This window comes from Schistocerca nitens, chromosome 10 (genome assembly GCF_023898315.1).
Source record: "Schistocerca nitens isolate TAMUIC-IGC-003100 chromosome 10, iqSchNite1.1, whole genome shotgun sequence".
NCBI lineage: Eukaryota > Metazoa > Arthropoda > Insecta > Orthoptera > Acrididae > Schistocerca > Schistocerca nitens.
The window spans coordinates 23,850,359-23,875,248 of NC_064623.1; the positions used below are offsets into that span (position 1 = coordinate 23,850,359).

General features: G+C 40.8%; 1 protein-coding gene across 1 annotated transcript in view; it reads left to right on the forward strand.

Annotated features, from left to right (window-relative positions):
- The window catches only part of LOC126210308 (peroxidase-like), a 190,161-nt gene that overhangs the window by 97,649 nt on the left and 67,622 nt on the right, over positions 1–24,890 (forward strand). The window contains exons 6-7 of the mRNA XM_049939504.1: positions 6,801–6,991; positions 23,983–24,181. Coding sequence (XP_049795461.1) covers positions 6,801–6,991; positions 23,983–24,181 — 390 coding nt within the window. The remainder of the gene's footprint in view (positions 1–6,800; positions 6,992–23,982; positions 24,182–24,890) is intronic.

The window sequence follows — 24,890 nt, forward strand, 5'->3', positions numbered from 1 at the left end:
AGAGTGAAAATCTCATTCTGGAAACATCCTCCAGGCTGTGGCTAAGCCATGTCTCCGCAATATCCTTTCTTTCAGGAGTGCTAGTTCTGCAAGGTTCGCAGGAGAGCTTCTGTAAAGTTTGGAAGGTAGGAGACGAGGTACTGGCAGAAGTAAAGCTGTGAGTACCGGGCGTGAGTCGTGCTTCGGTAGCTCAGATGGTAGAGCACTTGCCCGCGAAAGGCAAAGGTCCCGAGTTCGAGTCTCGGTCGGGCACACAGTTTTAATCTGCCAAGAAGTTTCATATCAGCGCACACTCCGCTGCAGAGTGAAAATCTCATTCTGGAATTGAAATTTTTGCCATACATAAAACCTGTTTTATTACCACATTAACAGGCTCATAAAAAACAAAACCTAGCCTTATTTAACATAATTTTAGTTTTGAAAGATGAGTAAGAGACTCATTTTTCAAGCATTAAAGGTTCCAAAATGTATGTGAAAAGTACAAAGACTTAAAGGTTTCAATTTGTACAACTTCTGTGCACTCTGTTTTGCACTCAAATTAGCCAGTCAATGAACTAAAAATGTGTTCCACTGCTTCAGTGTCTTCCTTTGATATAGAGTGATATCTTCCTGTTGAATCAATAGGAACTGGAGCACTTACAATCTTCAAAACATTGTGAACAGAAAGTGAGCACTGATGGTGGTGTTGCTGTCCTTCAGCTGGAAACCTACATCCAGCAGCTGGTCCATGTGGCAGCACAAAGTTCACTACAGTTTCATATAACTCATAACTGGTGTCTATAATCTCTGCAATCCACCAGCTGCAGTCATACACACGTGCCACAAATATCCCCCTTCTCAGGTTGTGAATCTGAATATTATCCTGCTGTTTCTGAGGTGTTGGCCGAACAAACGAAATTTCTCCTTTCTAACTATTTAAAAAGCATGCAATATGAGTTTTCCCATCACTTTGAGTCCAAAAATGTGTCTTCCGAATTCCTTTCACGTGAGTACTTTGTTTTAACCATTCTTCTTCTTCTTCTTTTTTTCCATGGAATTCTTTGATTTCCTCTTTGGACAAAAGAAAGAGGGCTGTGGATGTGTAAGATTTCATGACTCTCATAAAATCCTCAGCATTCTGAACTGCAGCTATATTTGGTCTGGAAAGATTACGTTTAGTAGCACGGTGCTTCAGCAGGCCTCCTACACCGTCACGAGGCCCCTTCCTTTGACCAGTAGCACTGTATACCCAGTCAGTTGGCACAAGCGACGTAATCGATTCGAACAGATGGTAACGTTTTTTAAAATGGCTAGGAGTGCCATCAGAAATAATGATGATCTTCTCTGCCCCTGTTTGCAGTTGAAGAATTTTGCACACTGCTAGCAAAGCATGTGCTGAGTCATGTCCTGTGTCATCACTTATAATTGCAGCACTTGTGGTCTTATTTTGAAAATACATAACTCCTGTAAAAACTGAAACCTGGTCATTACTCAAATGATACCCTCGTACAGTCTGTCGGTAAACTGAAGAGTGAGTGAGCGAGTCCCCACTGTGCCTACCCAGCTACGTCACTAGCTTCACAACGTAGTGCCGGCCTTGCCGCGGCGCGCACTTTAAATCTGTGGCAATGCCGTGTACAGATATGTTCCGGCAGCATTTATTTTTAGACAAATGCGCTAAGACTATAAGGATTACAAAAGACGATAGCTTCATCCGAAACACGACATTATAGAGTAAATAATATTAACAAAGAACAGAAGTCAGAATTCTATTACAAACACAGAACCGAATGCCTGGTCATGTCAATGTATGTTCCTCTATTGCTATCCGTAAAGCGAATCCCATATAGTGCAGTGAATCTGTAGAATTTAAGGTTTGTTCCTACTTTGTGTTTCTACTAAAAGTTAGGAGTTTCCTTTAAAGGGCTGCATTGAAACTTAACAATTCTTGCAATACGAAGAGTATTTAAAAAGTAACCAGAAATTTATAATTTCTTGTGTTGTATGACTCTTTTTGCCTGTCTTCATAAACAAGTCTGAAAAGTATCTGTACAATGTTATGCATATTGGGTACTTACTCTGTTGTCAGTTGCAAAAAGGTTTCTGTGTTTTAGTAGCAGCAAAGATTATTTGTTTTGCATAAAAATAGATTAGAGATCCTGTATTAAATTTTGTCGTAAGAATGGAATAAAGTGTATCAAATTTTTAGAAATGTTCAATATTGCTTTTGGTGAGTCTGAGTATACCAAGGGCATACAAGTGCTATAAACATTTCAAAGCATGCCTTAAAGGACAGCAGTTTTACAAGCATGGATGAGATTCAAAATGCATAGTTAAGAGACCTATAAATTATACCAAGGAAACAGTTCCTAAAGTGTTTTGGGAATTGGAAAAAGCACTGTCATATGTGTATAGTTTGTAGTGGGGAATGTTTTGAAGAGGATAACATTGCTGTAGATTAACAAATAAAGTTCTTACCAAAAAAAAAAGTAATATGTGAATGCATCTCCGAGACTTTGTGACAGAATACATTGAAATGCTGCTGTTCCATAAGCATCAAAGGTTTTAAGTATTGAATCACATTCTATTAGCGAAGAGTTAATTAAATTTACTATGAAGTCCTTATATTATTACTGAGTTTTTAGAACTAGTGATAAAGGTATTTATTGCATTGGACCATATTTGGGTGTATTTATCTTGGAAAACTGTTTAACACTTTTACTACCATGTAGTACGTTTCTACCAAAAGAAACTTTATAGCGTATGAGCATAGTTACCCTTGAAAGGACACACAGTGTATTTTTTAAGAAATTATTCATTGCCTGTTTACTACATCGTATTTTAGAGGTCATCATCAACAGTATCACTGTCATCGTCATCACTTTCTAAATTAATAACTATGGCATCTAGTATATCTCCAATAATCCCATCCTTAACCCAGTGCTGTCTTTCAAGTTTCTCCAGGTGGAGGCAGTATGCACTCCAGTCATCTTGAGTTATCATTTCAAAACCTGTAACAATCAGGACAAGTGTTTGTATATGCTATTTTTCGGTTACTGTAAAATTTAGTTTCGAATAAAAAATAGGAGCTCATAAAATGGCTACATACCTTCTTTCACCAACTGTAGCAACTTCGTCATGCAAATATCTCTAAAAATATTTATTCCTCTGACGAAATTTTTGAGTTTTGCCCTCGCCATTTCAATTGGATTTAAGTCTCAGTTGTATGGTGCAAGCTGCAGCACAATGTGTCCATGAGCTTCAAGTATTTTATTAATTTCAATTACTTTTTCCTCCAGCTTATGTTGTTTAATTAAATAAATAATTTTGTTTTTCCCACTGAAGAGTCGCTTCCACTTTATTTAATAACCAAGCAATCATCTCTCTCTTATTCGAAGACCTAATTGGAGCTTTGTAATGCTCCTTGTTGTAATGTGAAGTGTTGTCCATAACAACAGCACAGTTCGGTGGCAGATTCGGAATTACTTTAGTCGATATCTAAACTGAAAAATTTTCGGCTTTCATTTGCCCATGGTAGTATCCCGTTGCACATCCTGGTTTATAAATCAACTGTGCGTTGGGTAATAACCCACCTTTTGATCCAATATTGACCAGTATGATCCTATTGCTTCCGCTAACAGTGTCCATAATGCCATCTTCGCCAGGGCCCTGCCAACATTTTCTGTAAGTAATGTTGTTTTCCACCCAAGTTTCATCAATATAAAAGAATTTTCTGCCTAGCTCCCTTAATTTCCTCACTTGGATCAGGTACTTACATCTCTTTACCAGAATCTTTCGTTTACTTACAGATCTTTTCCAGGGAAATACCATTTCATGCAGTGTCTTGTGTAAAACATCTTTCTGCCAAGGAAAATCTATTTTCTGTTTCACGACAGTAAGCAATTTCCATAATGTCGCTAATTTTTGGTTTATGTAAAAATCCTCAATCGTTTGTCATATGACTGACTTTGTGGTGATGCCAGTAAACCATGTGGCTTATTTTCAAGTTACATTTGTGTCCTATTGTGGCGAGACTGACATTTGCATAAATTGCAGCCCTTTGATTGGGACTGGTAAAATTAGCAAACAGTTCTTTTTGTGTCGCCTCCTTAACACACGCTGTTATAACATTAGAGCTGACTGAACGCCCGTTACTCTGCAGATACCTCCTCTTCATATTCTGCACATTTTCTTGCAATGCAGGACGATTATCCATCACTTCCGGACACCTAAGTATATCAGTGAGTACACAAAGTTAACTGACTGACACTGGAAACTACGATCCCTGAACAGAAACGACGTATATCACTGCACGCCAATCTACACCACTGGACAGGTAATGGGCAACTGATTTTGGGTGCCCCTGTAGGCTGGTGTCAGCGTTCTTCTGGGAAGGGCCACTTCCCCCACCAAAAGCGCTGCTCGCTCTTGAGTTTACAGACAGACTATACTTCTTTTGGGAGAATTGCAGACCAGTTCTCATCAAAATCACAGTGAAGCACTAAACATAGTTCTTCAGCCTGTACACACCCTTTTACTTCTGCAATGTGTTGTTGTTGCAATTTCTTCAGATGCTGGTGTGTTACTGCTTTCACTGACCATTTACCAAGTTCATCAATGAAACTGTCAAAGGCAATAGTTTTCTTAATTAGTTTATTTTTCTACCATGTCCCATAAGTAATTTCTGCTAGGTTATCTGCTACGTCTTCCAGGCAAAGTGTCTGTAAAAACAGTCCCACCTTTCCAGGGAAGTCACCACATTCTTGAAACAAACAAGTCTCTCACTTTATGCCACAGACTACAAATGACTTCACGTGCCCAACCAAGGTGTCATATGTCACATGCTCCAGTAAGTTCTTCAAAGTTACCACACAAAGTTCAAAATCCACCCAGTACACACATAAACAGACATCTCTAGGTGGGTGTGGAACTACCCACTTGGGTCGTAGTGCATAAAATTCTGATCTTCCAAAGTGTGAAGTTGTTTATTTGCTCTTATACATTACAAAAGTTTCTTTTATACTGCAAGTCATGTACCTCTTCACTTTCACAACCTTTTTACCTTCAAATGTTACAGTTATAGCGTCTTTTTTGTTGGCACTCTGACAAGAACAGTCCCATTTATCTTCCAGATAAAATGACTGCACCATAATAGGGATCTGGTCTTCCAAAGACTCCTTTTACAGACCTCAGATTTCTTGATTTGTCTACCATGTACTTTGATACTGATGGAACGTGGTTCAAAATTGTTTTCTTTGACAATGTCTGGATAAATAGTTAAAACTTGCATCTTTTCACTGTAGGATGCTCAATACTCAACAGCTGAATTGATATTTATGAAAAATTCCTGGCAAGAGGTGCAGGAGTGCTTGGGTTCATTTTCTTCTGAAGATGGAATTTATACTTTGAACAGTGTGGTCAGTTTTGCTGTAGTGTATTCATCCATAGCTTTAATAATTTCTCTGCACTTTCTTGGTGCATAGAGCTTATGACTCGACTTCACTGACCACGGTTTATTAACAGGACTAACACCTACCTCTGTAGTTGGCTGATTCAGGGTATTTAATTCTTCCTCTATTGATGCAAAATCTACATCAACTGCACCATGGGAGGCTTCACCTTGTTCAGATACCATCATTGTTGTTATTCTGCCAAAACATTTAGAACACAAAAAGTCGTCACTGGAGACATCTTCACTTTGAAACAGAGTCTTCAAATGAGAACACTTATTCCCAAGCTGAAAAAAGTCTGTTTTTTGTTTGTCTTATATATCACTCTTTTATGGATATGCAAATAGTCAGCACACTTCACTCTCCTGTGGTCCCAGTCAGAAGACATTTCCAACTTAAAAGTGGAAGCTCTCCTTTACAGAGAATATAGTACTACAGAGAATATAGTAATACATGGCATTAATCAACATAAAAAAATCTAACTTTTCTGGGTTGGCATTTTTGAAAAAAATAATTCTGTAAATTATAAAAAAAAATTCAAAAGGAGGCAGTAAAAGAACTTTGACAGATATGTCCAAATGTAATCATAAAACAAATATCTTTCAAATGAAAAAACTCTAACAAAATATCTAGAACTGTTTCCGAAATTCACATCTTCAAAACGGTGTTCACAGTGTCATCTTTGGAGGCCTGTATCTCTGTGCACAAAGATTTTTTGGAGAAAACAAAAAAATGTGTGTTTCTTACTTACTTCTGAATTTTAACTTATGCTAAATTCAGTAACATCTGAGACTATGAATGTAACCCCCTGCCTGAAGTGATACAGATTATGCCGCCTAGTATCATATTTCTCTGTACTGAAGACACTGTTAGTGCGCATGTTGTATGCTCACACTGTACAGATCACTGGCATTCAGCTTCAAGATTATCAGTCAGTTAAACAATTCTTACACCACAAGATAATACCCTTGATTTTGAGGAAATAACAAGATCCTCTGTTGTACTGCTATGCTCTGTTGAACTATGTCCTTGAATTAGTTTGGAACACCATGGTTTCCCATTGAAATCATATACATCATTTCTTTGTTGATGCTGCGTTAGATTAATAGAGGTAACACCATTATTGGCAGCTGAGAGCTACATCAGATGCTCATTCGTATTTTATGTACACATGCTGATATTTGTGCTAATAATTACATTTACTTAGGCTCCCTGTGTCAGACAAGGAACACACAGTGAAAATTGGGCTTTATTTGCAAAATGTAATTAGAATAATGCTGCGGGCATATGTTCGTGTAATTATGTAACGATTCTTCAGAAAACTAATTTTACTGATAAAGTGTGTAAAATCTGTTTTATTCTCTCTTACAGATGGACTTGGCGTTGAATGCTGTTCACGTAATGCAACTCCTCTCCCATGTAAGAGCCTCAGCATTGGATGTTACCCAGTGAAAATTTCAAAACATGATAAATACTACGCAGATAAAGGAGTGACATGCATGAGTGTAGCGAGGTCAATGAAGAAGTACACAGTGGGAGGATATCTAGGCCCTGGAGAGGGTGTAAGTTTGATCACCATCACTGGCCCATTTTGATTTATTACATAGTTTAAAAGTTCACTCAATACAGGACAAGTACAATCTGACAAATGCAGAGAGAAACACAGTGCAATTTTCAAATTATAAATTACAGATAATAATCAACCATTACAAAATTCCAATAATTAGAATTTCAGCTTGTGAATATTGTGTTTTACAATTTAATAAATACTAGAAGGAGCACTGAAAAAAGTAACAAGCCTGGAGACAGGAATTCAGCTGGATATTAGGATCAACACCTTGGCCTGTGCAGATGATGTAGTTTTAAAGCACAGAATGAGCAAGATTTGATTCAGATGATAGCATGATTAATGGAAGAGGCAGTGAGAGCAGGATTGAGGACTGTAGCATAAGATGGGATTATACAGAATAATATATTATACCTTTGTTCTCTTAGGCTGACAAAAGGTATTTGTAGAAACTGAGAACGTAGTTTACGCATTTGTTCTTGCACCTGCCCCCACTGCTTAAGGAGAAGAAGTCATACATCACAGTCTCTGGCACTTCACAGCATGAGCACTTCAATAACAGCAACCAGAAATTATTTAAGAGGTAAAGCTGACACATGTGCATCAGGGTGACAGATCGTACATGAAGTGTACCACACCACACCTAAACAACCATCACAGCAACTCTGCAAGATGAATACAGATAAGACCAAATGCCCCACAGTGAGCAAAGAGAATGATGACAGACCTTTAGATGTGAATGGTAAAATCTTTGAAAGGATAAAAAAGTTAATGTATCTTGGGGAAGTACTTAGTGAAGGGAATGAGACTGACCAGGAAGTATGGGTGAGAATTAAAGCAGGAAACAGGTCTAGATTTGCACTCTGGAATCTGCTAAAGTTCCTGTTCTATTGAGTTCCATGAAGATTAGGATCTACAAAAATGTAATACAGTACAGTCTGTTGCCCTATACGGAATAGAGATGGGGACTCTGGCCTAAAAGACAAAAAGAAAACTCCTGGCTAGATTTTTGGACCTGAGGGGGATAAATATGATTGGAGTAAAAGGAAAAAAGTGTGAACTGTGGGAGTTGTACAAAGCACTGGACATTTTAGCACCAGTGAAAGAGAGGAGACTGAAGTGGTACAGGAACATAATGTGCATAGAAAGCTAGATCACCAGGCAGGTGGTGGAAGAAGCCATCATATGTAACAGATGAGGGGGGAGATCGCAGCTGAGATGGATGGAAGGGATCAGAAAGGATATGAGCATGATGGGACTAGCTGGAGAAAAATATATGCAACTAAGAAGGTGGAGCAGGCTGAATGGTGAAGCCAAAGACTGACTGATTTGTGTGGCCAACCTAATAGTAGTAGTAGTAGTAGTAGTAGTAGTAGTACTAGTAATTCAATAATGTTTTTACTGAATAAAAGCTATGTTCCATCAGAAATCATATAAGTTTATTTTCAATGGAACTGTTATTTTGTTCCTGGTTTAAGTGATTTGGTAGACTTTTGAATGTCACAGTTCCCAACTTCTGTTTAAAAGATACTCATCTGCAGACAGGATAGAGTTACACTTGTAAAGGCTGGGTAGGTTTATTATTTTCAGTTGAATGAGGCATTTTCCACACAATTGAAGTTTCTTCGCACCTACATGTAAACACACTGTCTTCAAACCAGTGTGAATTGCGTAGCAGAGGGTACTCAGCTAGGTACCACATGTTACTGCTTCTTCCCATTCATTAATAATTAGTCTAAGCTTATCTTCATGATCCCTGAGGAAGTAATATACAGTGAGTTGAAGAATGTTTGGATTCTTCACTTAAGACCAGTTCTTGAATCTTTGAAAGTAAACTTTTGTGGGGTGATTGGTATATATCTTCAAGGGTCTGCCAATTCAGATTTTCCAACATTTTTGTGATGCTCTCCCTTGAGTCGAACAAACCTATGGCCATTTGTGCCACCTTTCTTTGTATACAATCAATATCCTATATGGTATGGGTTCCACACACTTGAGACTACAAGTGATCTGTAAACAATCTCCTTTACAAATTGACTGCATATTCCCACTCTTCTACCAATGAACTGAAGTCTGCCAATAGTCTTACCTATGAATCAGCCTGTGTATCATTCCATTTGATATCACCACAAATTGTTATACCCAGGTTTTTGTACACTGAGGCAACAAAGTCATGGGATACCTCCTAATATCATTCTGGGAATTTTTTTGTCTGGTGTAGTGCAGCAACTCAGTGTGGCTGTACTCAACAAGTTGTTGGAAGTTCCCTGCAGACATATTTAGCCACGCTGCCTCTACAGCCGTCCATAACTGCGGAAGCATTGCCAGTGCAGGATTTGTTCACAAACTGACCTCCCGATTATGACCCGTAAATGTTCGATGGGATTCATGTTGGGCAGTTTCGTTGGCGAAATCATTTGCTTGAACCGTCCAGAATGCTCTTCAAACTAATCGTGAGCAGTTAAGGCCTGGTGACATGGCCCATTGTCATCCATAAAAATTCCATTGTTGTTTTGGGACTGAAGTCTATGAATGGTTCCAAATGATCTCCAGGTAACTGAACATAACAATTTCCAGTCACTAATAGATTTGGATGGACCAGAGGACCCAGTCTGTTCCACATAAACACAGCCCACACCTTTACCGAGCTACCACCAGTTTGCACAGTGCCTTGTTGACAGCGTGGGTCCACTGCTTCACGGGATCTGCATCACACGCAAACCCATACCGTCAACTCTTACCAACTGAAATCGGGACTCATCTTATAAGGTCACAGTTTCCCAGTCATCTAGGGTCGAACTGATATGGTTATGAGCCCAGGAGATGCACTGCAGGTGATGTCATGCTATTAGTAAAGATGCTCGCATCAACCATCTACCACCATAGCCCATTAATGTCAGATTTCACCACACTGTTCTGAATACGTTTGTCGTATATCACACATTGATTTCTGTGGAGATGCGAAGACACAGATAGGCACAGCAAAAAAACTGTCACAAGTAAATGAAGCTTTCAGTCATTAAGGCCGTCACCACCAACAGACATAAACACACACTAAACACACACACACACACACACACACACACACACACACACACACAGTCTCAGGCAAGGGCAGTCTTTTTGTTGTGCCTATCTGTGACTCAGCATCTCCTCTATATGGTGAGTAGCAACTTCCCTTTTCATAATATTGTTACATTCTATCCTGGATTTTCCATTGGTTGATTGATTTCTGTGGTTATTTCATCCAGTGTTGCTTGTTTGTTAGTACTGACAACCTTTTGCAAACATTGCTGCTCTCAGCCATTAAGTGAAGGCCTCCAGCCACTGTGTTGTCTGTGATGAGAGGTAATGCCTGAAATTTATTATTCTCACCACATTCTTCACACTGTGGAGCTCAGAATATTGAATTCCCTAATGGTTTCCAAAATGTAATGTAGGATGTGTCTAGCTCAAACTACCATTCTGCATTCGAAGTCTATTAATTCGTGTGCTGTGGCCATAATCACCTTGGAGACCTTTTCACGTGGGTCACCTGAGTACAAATAACAACTCAGCCATTGCATTGCCCTTTTATACTTTGTGTAAGTGAAACTGCCGTTGTCTGTATATGTGCATATCTCTATCCAGTGACTTTTGTAGTCTGTGTATAAGTTGATTGACTCTTTGCTGTTGTAGTCACATATATATATATATATATATATATATATATATATATATATATATATAAAAACATAGATGATGTGACTTACCAAATGAAAGTGCTGGCAGGTCGACAGACACACAAACGAACACAAACAAACACACAAAATTCAAGCTTTCGCAACAAACTGTTGCCTCATCAGGAAGAGGCAACAGTTTGTTGTGAAAGCTTGAATTTTGTGTGTATGTTTGTGTTCGTTTGTGTGTCTGTCGACCTGCCAGCACTTTCATTTAGTAAGTCACATCATCTTTGTTTTTAGATATATTTTTCCTACGTGGAATGTTTCCCTCTGTTATATATATATATGGACAGGTATACACTCGCACACACACACATATCCATCCACACATATACAGACACAAGCAGACATATTTAAAGTCTGTAAAGTAACTTTAAATATGTCTGCTTGTGTCTGTATACGTGTGGAGGGATATGTGTGTGTGTGCGAGTGTATACCTGTCCTTTTTTCCCCCTAAGGTAAGTCTTTCCGCTCCCGGGATTGGAATGACTCCTTACCCTCTCCCCCAAAAACCCACATCCTTTCGTCTTTCCCTCTCCTTCCCTCTTTCCTGATGAGGCAACAGTTTGTTGCGAAAGCTTGAATTTTGTGTGTGTGTTTATGTGTCTATCGACCTGCCAGCGCTTTCGTTCGGTAAGTCACATCATCTTTGGGAAAAAAGAACACATTGACACCGGTGTGTCAGACCCACCATACTTGCTCCGGACACTGCGAGAGGGTTGTACAAGCAATGATCACACGCACGGCACAGCGGACACACCAGGAACCGCGGTGTTGGCCGTCGAATGGCGCTAGCTGCGCAGCATTTGTGCACCGCCACCGTCAGTGTCAGCCAGTTTGCCGTGGCATACGGAGCTCCATCGCAGTCTTTAACACTGGTAGCATGCCGTGACAGCGTGGACGTGAACCGTATGTGCAGTTGACGGACTTTGAGCGAGGGCGTATAGTGGGCATGCGGGAGGCCGGGTGGACGTACCGCCGAATTGCTCCACACGTGGGGCGTGAGGTCTCCACAGTACATCGATGTTGTCGCCAGTGGTCGGCGGAAGGTGCACGTGCCCGTCGACCTGGGACCGGACCGCAGCGACGCACGGATGCACGCCAAGACCGTAGGATCCTACGCAGTGCCGTAGTGGACCGCACCGCCACTTCCCAGCAAATTAGGGACACTGTTGCTCCTGGGGTATCGGCGAGGACCATTCGCAACCATCTCCATGAAGCTGGGCTACGGTCCCGCACACCGTTAGGCCGTCTTCCGCTCACGCCCCAACATCGTGCAGCCCGCCTCCAGTGGTGTCGCGACAGGCGTGAATGGAGGGACGAATCGAGACGTGTCGTCTTCAGCGATGAGAGTCGCTTCTGCCTTGGTGCCAATGATGGTCGTATGCGTGTTTGGCACCGTGCAGGTGAGTGCCACAATCAGGACTGCATACGACCGAGGCACACAGGGCCAACACCCGGCATCATGGTGTGGGGAGCGATCTCCTACACTGGCCGTACACCACTGGTGATCGTCGAGGGGACACTGAATAGTGCACGGTACATCCAAACCGTCATCGAACCCATCATTCTACCATTCCTAGACTGGCAAGGGAACTTGCTGTTCCAACAGGACAATGCATGCCCGCATGTATCCCGTGCCACCCAACGTGCTCTAGAAGGTGTAAGTCAACTACCCTGGCCAGCAAGATCTCCGGATCTGTCCCCCATTGAGCATGTTTGGGACTGGATGAAGCGTCGTCTCACGTGGTCTGCACGTCCAGCACGAACGCTGGTCCAACTGAGGTGCCAGGTGGAAATGGCATGGCAAGCCGTTCCACAGGACTACATCCAGCATCTCTACGATCGTCTCCATGGGAGAATAGCAGCCTGCATTGCTGTGAAAGGTGGATATACACTGTACTAGTGCCGACATTGTGCATGCTCTGTTGCCTGTGTCTATGTGCCTGTGGTTCTGTCAGTGTGATCATGTGATGTATCTGACCCCAGGAATGTGTCAATAAAGTTTCCCCTTCCTGGGCTTGTGTCTGTATATGTGTGGATGGATATGTGTGTGTGTGCGAGTGTATACCTGTCCTTTTTTCCCCCTAAGGTAAGTCTTTCCGCTCCCGGGATTGGAATGACTCCTTACCCTCTCCCTTAAAACCCACATCCTTTCGTCTTTCCCTCTCCTTCCCCTCTTTCCTGATGAGGCAACAGTTTGTTGCGAAAGCTTGAATTTTGTGTGTGTGTTTGTGTTTGTTTGTGTATCTATCGACCTGCCAGCGCTTTCGTTTGGTAAGTCACATCATCTTTGTTTTTAGATATATTTTTCCCACGTGGAATGTTTCCCTCTTACCGAACGAAAGCGCTGGCAGGTCGATAGACACGCAAACATACACACAAAATTCTGCTTTCGCAACCAACGGTTGCCTCATCAGGAAAGAGGGAAGGAGAGGGAAAGATGAAAGGATGTAGGTGTTAAGGGAGAGGGTAAGGAGTCATTCCAATCCCGGGAGCGGAAAGACTTACCTTAGGGGGAAAAAGGACAGGTATACACTCGCACACACACACATATCCATCCACACATACAGACACAAGCAGACATATTTAAAGATACATCATGTGATGATGTTGGTCTTTAAATATGTCTGCTTGTGTCTGTATGTGTGGATGGATATGTCTGTGTGTGCGAGTGTATACCTGTCCTTTTTTCCCCCTAAGGTAAGTTTTTCCGCTCCCGGGACTGGAATGACTCCTTACCGTCTCCCTTAAAACCCACATCCTTTCATCTTTCCCTCTCCTTCCCTCTTTCCTGATCAGGCAACCGTTGGTTGCGAAAGCTAGAATTTTGTGTGTATGTTTGTGTTTGTTTGTGTGTCTATCGACCTGCCATATTATATATATATATATATATATATATATATATATATATATATATATATATATATATATATATATATATATATATATATATATAATAAAGATGATGTGACTTACCGAACAAAAGCGCTGGCAGGTCGATAGACACACAAACACACACACAAAATTCAAGCTTTCGCAACAAACTGTTGCCTCATCAGGAAAGAGGGAAGGAGAGGGAAAGACGAAAGGATGTGGGTTTTAGGGGAGAGGGTAAGGAGTCATTCCAATGCCGGGAGCGGAAAGACTTACCTTAGGGGGAAGAAAGGACGGGTATACACTCGCACACACACACATATCCATCCACACATATACAGACACAAGCAGACATCTCACAAGCAGACATATTTAAAGACAAAGAGTTTGGGCAGAGATGTCAGTCGAGGCAGAAGTGAAGAGGCAAAGATGATGTTGAATGACAGGTGAGGTATGAGTGGCAGCAACTTGAAATTAGCGGAGATTGAGGCCTGGTGGGTAACGGGAAGAGAGGATATATTGAAGAGCAAGTTCCCATCTCCGGAGTTCGGATGGGTTGGTGTTGGTGGGAAGTATCCAGATAACCCGGACGGTGTAACACTGTGCCAAGATGTGCTGGCCGTGCACCAAGGCATGTTTAGCCACAGGGTGATCCTCATTACCAACAAACACTGTCTGCCTGTGTCCATTCATGCGAATGGACAGTTTGTTGCTGGTCATTCCCACATAGAATGCATCACAGTGTAGGCAGGTCAGTTGGTAAATCACGTGGGTGCTTTCACATGTGGCTCTGCCTTTGATCGTGTACACCTTCCAGGTTACAGGACTGGAGTAGGTGGTGGTGGGAGGGTGCATGGGACAGGTTTTACACCGGGGGCAGTTACTAGGATAGGAGCCAGAGGGTAGGGAAGGTGGTTTGGGGATTTCATAGGGATGAACTAACAGGTTACGTAGGTTAGGTGGACGGCGGAAAGACACTCTTGGTGGAGTGTGGAGGATTTCATGAAGGATGGATCTCATTTCAGGGCAGGATTTGAGGAAGTCGTATCCCTGCTGGAGAGCCACATTCAGAGTCTGGTCCAGTCCCAGAAAGTATCCTGTCACAAGTGGGGCACTTTTGTGGTTCTTCTGTGGGGGATTCTGGGTTCGAGAGGATGAGGAGGTGGCTCTGGTTATTTGCTTCTGTACCAGGTCGGGAGGGTAGTTGCGAGGGAGCGAAAGCTGTTGTCAGGTTGTGGGTGTAATGGTTCAGGGATTCCGGACTGGAGCAGATTCGTTTGCCACGAAGACCTAGGCTGTAGGGAAGGGACCGTTTGATGTGGAATGGGTGGCAGCTGTCATAATGGAGGTACTGTTGCTTGTTGGTGGGTTTGATGTGGACGGACGTGTGAAGCTGGCCATTGGACAGGTGGAGGTCAACGTCAAGGAAAGTGGCATGGGATTTGGAGTAGGACCAGGTGAATCTGATGGAACCAAAGGAGTTGAGGTTGGAGAGGAAATTCTGGAGTTCTTCTTCACTGTGAGTCCAGATCATGAAGATGTCATCAATAAATCTGTACCAAACTTTGGGTTGGCAGGCCTGGGTAACCAAGAAGGCTTCCTCTAAGCGACCCATGAATAGGTTGGCGTACGAGGGGGCCATCCTGGTACCCATGGCTGTTCCCTTTAATTGTTGGTATGTCTGGCCTTCAAAAGTGAAGAAGTTGTGGGTCAGGATGAAGCTGGCTAAGGTGATGAGGAAAGAGGTTTTAGGTAGGGTGGCAGGTGATCGGCGTGAAAGGAAATGCTCCATCGCAGCGAGGCCCTGGACGTGCGGAATATTTGTGTATAAGGAAGTGGCATAAATGGTTACAAGGATGGTTTCCGGGGGTAACAGATTGGGTAAGGATTCCAGGCGTTCGGGAAAGTGGTTGGTGTCTTTGATGAAGGATGGGAGACTGCATGTAATGGGTTGAAGGTGTTGATCTTGCATGTAATGGGTTGAAGGTGTTGATCTACGTAGGCAGAGATACGTTCTGTGGGGGCTTGGTAACCAGCCACAATGGGGCGGCCTGGATGATTGGGTTTGTGGATTTTAGGAAGAAGGTAGAAGGTAGGGGTGCGGGGTGTCGGTGGGGTCAGGAGGTTGATGGAGTCAGGTGAAAGGTTTTGCAGGGGCCCTAAGGTTCTGACGATTCCTTGAAGCTCTGCCTGGACATCGGGAATGGGGTTACCTTGGCTTGAATTTTGTGTGTGTGTTTGTGTTTGTTTGTGTGTCTATCGACCTGCCAGCGCTTTCGTTCGGTAAGTCACATCATCTTTGTTTTTAGATATATTTTTCCCACGTGGAATGTTTCCCTCTATTATATTGATATCAGTAATTTGAACCCAACAATTACGTTTGTCATTGTCACTGTTGCATTTCGAAATCTTTTCTGTCGTCTTATTTTCTCTTTCTGTTCTTGCCAGTAGTTTCACTTTGTATTCACCTTCTCCTTTTTACCGTAATCTGCTATACAATTTTTTCCCGCCTATATATACTCAATAATACGTAACCCACTTCCAAACCATAACATTGCCAAGGTAACCCCATTCCCGATGTCCAGGCGGAGCTTCAAGGAATCCTCAGAACCTTAGGCCCCCTGCAAACATGTGAAGTGTGGCAAGCTTTTTAGTCTTTTTCTAGAGCTTCTGCATAACCATCCCATTTAAAGTGACTTTGCAGTGTCATTCATAGAACTTAATTTCATAAACTGACTTCAATAATGTATTGTCAAACTTCTTTATTGTAGATGTGAGGAAAAGAGGAAATTCATCAACACAATTTTTATCTTTATTTATTATTATCTTATTTTGTTTATTAGATGGAAAAATGGTCATTTTGCTTTGTCTTTATCCTCATTTGTTTTCTGAGAACATTTCAGATCACTCAAGAACATTTGAGAATATTGTAGAAATAAACACTGAAAAAAGAAAATGTAGAAATGTTTGTATCTCATGCTCATAAATACTCTTGAATGCTCAAAATTACTCCTAAACACTCTTAAATCAACTTAATTATTCAACAGTAACCTAATTTGGATTAAAGTACTGTGTCACTCACTTGTTCACTCCTTTATAGAACATGGAGAACATCCTAAAGTATTCAAGAACACTCTTAAATAATCTAAAACGCTTTGGAGGTTCTGGAACATTCAAGACTATTTTAGAACATTCAAAAACATTCCTTAACATCCAAGAATATTTGTAAATGCTTGAGAACATTGTAGATGTGTGGTGACCTTACAGGGATTCACAACACCAGACAAGATTCCCAAGTAGAGATAAAACCATAAACTCTTTATTTTAATTAGCATGAAATTACTGATTCACTGCAAATATCTGCAGATGCAGCTAATTAGCAAGTTCAGCTGATCACAAATAAATTACCTTCCTGATTAATAATTGATAGTGACTAAATGCTTTCTGCAATGTGTGTCAAATGCACTAACAATTGAAATAAATGTTTCTGGGTTTAGACTTCAATCACTACACACTGTTTATCAGTTCACGTCTAAGTCCAGACAGACTCAGTCTTGGACAGCAGGCCTTGGAAGTCAAAAACAGCTGGGAAAAATCACTGATGCCCATAATCAACGGGAGGCTCTGTTGGTAGATTCCTGTGCTTCTGGAGTGTGGCAACCTGCTGCTCTGTGGTGTCACCAGGTTGCTGTAGCTACAGGCAATAGCTAGGATATGGCAAGATGAATCTTGAATCTTTTCCCTTGAAGTATGCATTGATGCAAAGGAGAAAGAAAGTGACCTGGGGACCACCACAATGTGATACTGACTACTTCAATCACTCATTTCTCCACAAACACGGCAAAACCACTTCAATGCTCAACACAGGAACCAACGATAGCACCATACACAAAAGCCAGTGATTAGTGGTGGGTTGATTTTAATATATGTAGATGGAGCTACCCTCACTTTGCTCAAACAAAGCCAGCCAGCTCCAATTAAATATGAACCTTTAAATACAGAAATTGATCATTACATTTCACAAAATTTGCTCACTATAACTCTACTTAGTTAATTTTGTAATCCTGTTTCTTCAGCAGTTTCTCTATATCTGCTTGCTGAGTTTCTCACTTGATCCTCTTCTCTAATTTCATCTCATCATTGATCTGTTAAGTTTTCTCTTACTCTATTCATTCTCCTCTCTTGCAAAGCTAAATGTGCTTCTCTTTCCTCGTCTGTTTCATTTCTTCGCCATTCTTTCTGTTTCCTTCTTTTCTATTCATAGCTGGTAAGACCTCATCCTGTTTTATATTCCATCATCCTGTTAAATGCTAATATTATTTAATTCATTAAAACTCCATTTTATACATTGTTCTCTACCTTAATTAATTCACTTCCACTTAAATTTATTTCATTTTTCCTTGCTCTGCTCTAACTGATTTCCAAAAATATACTCACATGTACATCTCTCCAGCTACTCTATATACCATTGTGAGATGGAACATACCACACCACAAAAGGTTGAGCATCCTGAAAAATTGCTGAACATTCTGGAAAATTCTAGTACATTCTTGAACCTTCTGGAAGATTCTACATTCTTGTAGAATATTCTGCAACATTGTAGAAGGAACATTCTGGTCAGTCTTGGCTACTTTGGCATCCACTTTCTGCTGCTTAACCGACTTCCCACAAGATCTTCACTGGTGTGGTGCCATCTTTTAGGACCCATATCACTGAGTCCAACCCCTGCAGTTCCAAACTGAAACCTTTGTATTATGTTTTTGACTTATTATTTATTATCTGTCCACTGGATCATGTACAGTATAGCATACTTTGATACTGGACAACTTAAACCTAAGGTTATACAGCATTTATTTACATTCGCACATTCTGTTTCACAGGTTTAAAGAAATTCATATATACAGTTATAAAACATTGTCGAGTTTCTCATTTAAAGTGGTACTGTAGATATGCCCTTATGTGTCTCAAAACTTTTTACATCTGTCATAGATTTTATTCTGTTCGGATGTTCGCTGCATAGTTTCATCCCCATCTGACAGGTTTCCTTCTGGCATCATTTTATGGCTGTAAACAAAATATGAAGATTATCTCACTGTCTTGCACGATTGTAAATATCTGGACTTCTTTCGTTGTTGTTGTTGTGGTCTTCAGTCCTGAGACTGGTTTGATGCAGCTCTCCATGCTACTATATCCTGTACAAGCTTCTTCATCTCCCAGTACTTACTGCAACCTACATCCTTCTGAATCTGCTTAGTGTATTCGTCTCTTGGTCTCCCTCTACGATTTTTACCCTCCATGCTGCCCTCCAGTACTAAATTGGTGATCCCCTGATGCCTCAGAACATGTCCTACCAACCGATCCCTTCTTCTAGTCAAGTTGTGCCACAAACTCCTCTTCTCCTCAATTCTATTCAATACCTCCTCATTAGTTATGTGATGTACCCTTTTTTCGTATTTTCCTGATTAATTTCATGTCTTTCAACAAATAGTGATGTCCCCAACATGTACATATAGAGCAATGGTATGTGTCTAATTTTCACAACAAAAGCCTGCATGAATCTCTAATAGCTTGTCGAAACCATTTAGTAGTCACACTGATTGAAATGTCATCTGCTGATCCCTGCAGCCATAAATAAAATATTGATGTCATCTGCAAATAAAATTTTTTTTTCTGCTTCAGTAAGTTGACATCATCAATGTAAAGAGCTCCTAGTATAAAACCCTTGTGGTACACCATACTTAATCAGTGATTTATTGGATAAATGTATTGTTTTTAAAATGACATTTTCTTTTGGATCGACACGTGTTTATATGATTGTGGCCTGTCTTCCAGGTAAGACCTTATCCACTGCTTTGGTATGCCCTTCTGACACCTATTTTGGCTAGTGAATAAGAATGTCATGGCCACTTATGTCTCATCTTATCTGCCTCCATAGCTGAGCAAAGGTGCTAGATTGTTGCTGGCTGAAATCCTGGTGGTGGGCAAAATTACTACTGCTAGTATTTGGCCGGAAAATTCTAGCAGGAAATGTATTGGTGTGAAGTTCCCAATCGCCAGACTTTTTGCCAGTGTTCTCGGTTAAATTCTAAACCTCTCCACAGTGTGTCAGGGGGTGGGGGCACGTGACACTGACAGCGGTGATCCGCCCGTCAGAGGGGACCGTTAAGCCCGGCGGCCCCCTCAGTGGCACTCGAGAGGAGTAGGATGCGCGCTGGCTCCGTGTTTCGCAATCTGCCTTCTCTCACCATCATTCGACACTAAAATAACATCACACTGCACACACCCATTACAGACACCTACACTCGACAAATACACTTAACACACCCCTCACACATGCCAGGAGAGGGTTCATTGTGTGCAGGAGGAGAAAACCCTTTCCCACCAAATGGGTGAACTCACCCACTGGCGTCTCTCAACCAGTATTAGCATACATACTTTTCTCTTTCGCCTTTTTCTCGTATAAGATGCATTTGAGAGGCCTAGAAAAGGATCTGCGATATGTCACTGTCACTCAGTACTTTGAAGAGAGACTCTAAGTGCTCAAATGCAGTGATTAACAGAGACTTTTATATTTGCTAAAGCCGTGGCAATCTTGTGGTAATAAAGAATTCTGTATAATGTACTACTGAAGAACAGTATAAAAGGAACTCTTTCCATTACTTAAAAGAAATTGAGAGAGAGAGAGCTGCTGAGTTGAGTTATTTGAGAGAGAACTTGCTTCAGTTACTTTTAGAGTAATAGAAGGGTGGAAGAATGTGATCATAGTGCTAAAACATAAGAAGAGGGATGAGAGGTACTGCAGCCAACTACAGAAGAATATCACTACTAGAGGCCGGCTACAAGATGCTGTCAAAACTCCTCCTCGAGAGATTAGAAGAACAGGTAGAAAGTACAATTGGAGACTATAAAGGGGGGTGTAGCAAGGGAAGAGGATGCATAGAACAGATATTTATCCTGAAAAAACTGATGGAACATACATGTCTAAAGAACAAAGATGTTAGTAACAGTATTATGAGAAAGAAAATTGCTACTCACCATACAGCAGAGATGCTGAGTCGCAGATAGGCACAACAAAAAGACTCTCACAATTAAAGCTTTCGGCCATTGGCCTTCATCAACAATAGACACACATATGTGCGCGCGCGCACACACACACACACACACACACACACACACACACACACACACACACACACACACACACACACACGACTGACACAAATCACACACACGACTGCAGCCTCGGGCAACTGAAACCTTTACGAACTTCATGAAAGCACGTGACTCCATCGACAAACATGCTCTTAGGAGGACCCTGAAGAACAGAGGACAAGACAGCACTACACAAGAACTGATAACAGACATTCTGACGAAGGTGAGAGGAGCACTAGAGAGACAGTCTGAGATGAAGACTGGTATCAAACAGAGAGATGGATCATCACCAATTTTGTTCAGTATAGCGCAGAACAAAGTGATCGGGCAGTATAGAGAGGTAAATGAGAAAATGACAGTTCTGCCTAGCTTTTGCAGATGTCATAGTAATAGTAAGTGAGATGGAAGAAGACACAAATGCACATCTGTAAAACCGAACCAAGATAGCCAGAAGTGTGGGACTGAAGATCAGCTACAACAAGACAGAGGCATTGAATACTACTGTGGATCAGAAAATGCCAGAAGGCACTGTGCAAAACGTGGACAAGATTAAATACATGGGAAGGTATATAACAGCAAGAAATAGGAACAATGAGAGACTAATAGACAGGATGATGAAGATGAGGTCAGCCTGTATGATTAGCGATATATACAATAAAAGGAATGCCACCTAAAGACAAGAAGATCAGACACCACAAGATACTGGTAAGCAATGAGATTCTGTACATGGCTGAAATATATACGATGAAATAATGTATCTGCAGACAGGAAGATCAGACACTACAAAGCAGTGGTGAGGAATGCGGTTCTGTATGTGGCTGAGATGATAATACTAAGAAGAAATAGCGCAGATTGGCTAGAGAGAGAAGAGAAAAAAATATTGAGGAAAATACTAGGCCATAAAAGAAATGGCAAGAGTTGGATGTGAAGACACAAGCAGAATATACTGGTACTTAGTGGTTGTAATTAAAGTGCAACCACCCACAGGGGTCCATTTTGGGCTGTAATTAATGTACAGCAGTGAAACTTGATAGATATTCTAAAGTGTAATGCAGAACTGATGTACACTGGAAAAATAGTTCCAGTTTTGATCACCAGCTACAAATATGGCACTGTGAATGCGCGAAAAATGCATACAAATTCCATTTGCATTGAATTAGTATCGACTTGTAGGCAGAAAATATCAAATGAGAGAAAGGCATAATGTTGGTTTTATTATTAACTACCACTTACATAATTTGTTCAGTACAAGCACTGCAGACATCGACAAGATGCTGCTTCTATAAAATGGTGTGATCAGCTGTTCCTCACAGCAGTTCTAGTATAATCTGAGCCATGTGTTCCTGTATACTGGCCTTCAGATCAGGTAGAGACCGAATGTGTCCCTGGTAAATGCATTCTTTCAGATATCCCCAAAGCCAAAACTAACATGGATTCAAATCAAGTGGTCTTGCAGGCCGTGCATATAGAAAACCTCTGAATATAATACATTTGTGGAAGGTTGCATTAAGCAGATCTTTCACCAGGTGAGCAATATGATGTGTTGCCCCATCTTGCATGAAAACAGTACTTTGCACAGAGCTCCATTCTTACAAAGCAGGAATCGTGTGCTGTACAAGGAGGTCTGAATAATGTGCGGATATCTTAGTACACCTGAAAGGCCTTCTGGGTTTACTCTCTTCAAAGAGGAAAGGAGTGAAAATAAGTGCGCTCGTGAATCCACAACACACGGTCACATACAGTGAGTGCAATGGCTCACAGCAACAGCAACCTCATCTATAACTTCAAACGCAATAGGATGCCATCCTCTTCCATGTGCTACACTGAGCTCATCTGTGTTTCTTAATTTCATTATCATCTTCTTTTAAACCATTCAACAACATTGTGTCTCTCCTCAAATCTTTCAGTTGGCAGTACTCTCTCCATGCACCACTGTAATTGCTACATTTCACATAAAACAGTTCAACTAACAGTGCACTGTCTCTCTTCTCAATGTCGTACTGTTCACTCGCATTATGGACTGTCAAATGACAGTGTGGATGTCATACCAACACACAGATAGCTGAATCTTGTTACAGTATTGATGCATTTCTTAGCAAAAATGCATAGAATCTCTTGTTCGTGCTTAAACCTTACTGCGTGACCTCTACAATTGATTAATCGTACTCTGTAAGTGCAGTGTAACTTAATAAAATACCCAAATTTATGTATGTCTGTATATGACACCTGCATAACTTAAGAACAATACCCAAATTTATGTATGACTGTATATTCTTTCAGATGTTCTCTATCTTAACTAATACGTAAGGGTATATGCTAACTTCACAGTTTCTTTAATATAATGATAAGGTCAATGTATCTGTGCACAAAACAATAATCTGTAAAAACCTTGACTCGTTCTATATCCAGGGATATGTTCCCATATTGATCTATGGAACACGAAATAAATAAATAAATAAAAGTGCCAGATTTACAATGGGTGGCCAAAACTGGAACTAATTTTTTTCCAGTATAAACCATTTCCACATTAATGCATTAGCATACCTGTCAAGTCTCACTGCTATATGATAATTACAGCCCACACTGGACCTCCATGAGTAGCTGCACTTTAATTATAACCATGTGGTACAAGAGGACCATATCAGAAGAAATCAAATGGAAAGACAAGGCTTGCTGGACATGTTATATAGATGAATACAGATAGAATGATCAAAAGGGAGAACAAGAGGAAAGAAAGGATCCAGATGGGTTATTGAACCCTGGAAGAATTGGCTAGAATTGGGGCTCAAGGTGGAGGGAAAGGAAAATTGGAGTATCAAATACACGCCAAATGATATACTGTAGTTTGACAACAGAGAAGGATACACGGAAACAATAGTCGCGAGTGGGCAGATGAGAGAAGAGGCTATTGAAGGTCTCAGAAAGAGTAGCAGAGAAGGAGAGAAAGCATTAAGAGGTTCTGACAGGAGGAAAGGAAAATGCAATCCCTGAAGGGGCTGCCCACAGCCCTATTGGAGCCGTACAGCAAGAAGAATAAGAAGAAGAAGAAGAACAGCACTGGGGAAAGTTCCAGTTGTGAAGGATGTGCTAACTATGTGCATTTTTTGTGAACATAATCTGGTACATTACCCAGCCCATACAAGTATTTGCTTTTTAGTGACATTATTATTAGCATCATCTCTGTACTCAACATTACTTGTTTGTATATATTAATAACCATCGCCTTTTGTTCCAGACTAACACTGATAATCATATACTAGATTGTTCTTTCACATACGGATCTGACAAGGATCGAGCAGATCAGTTAAGAGAATTCGACAAAGGACAGCTCAGGACACAGGAACTTCCTGATGGCAGAAAGGTGTTGCCCCAGAATGACTCTCCAATGCAGTCTTGCAGCCTGCCTACGAATAATGGAACCTGTTTTTTTGCTGGTGAGCATCATAGAGTCCTTCTTAACATTAAGTTCTATAAACAATAATTAAACAAAAGTGTCCCACAAACTTTCTGACACCGTGTCACAATTTAAGTTTTTATAAATGACTGGTAGATGGCACTACTGAGATGTAAATTTACTACTGTTTTAAAATTTATGATCTGTTATTGCAAATACAATGTTAGCTCAGAAATTATCTGAGTAGTTTGTTTACAGTGAGATTTTAAGGAAACTGTGTTATGAAGATTTTTATTTGATGTTTCTTACAATTTTCATAAAGGCCTAGCTCAACAACATTGTCTGAATTGGCTTTGTTCAATTCCTGACAACTGGCCACCTTTAGAAGAGACTCTACAATTTATTGATAGAATTTTGCCATAGTTGTGCATCTGCAGTGACAAATTTCATATTGGTCGACCATAACTGGTTGATGCACCAAAAAACATTGATTCTGTATACATTGTAATTGAAGAGGCTCAGCATCTACATTTACATCTACATCTGCATTCATACTCAGAAATTAACCATACAGTGTACTGCAGAGGGTACCCTTTCCTGTCCAACTCACAAATGGAGCAAGGAAAAAAACGATTGTCTGTATCAGCCCTAATTTCTCTTATCTTCTCCTTACAGTCCTTATATGAAATGTATGTTAGTGGCAGTAGAATCATTCTTCAGTCACCACAAATGACAATTTTATCAATAGT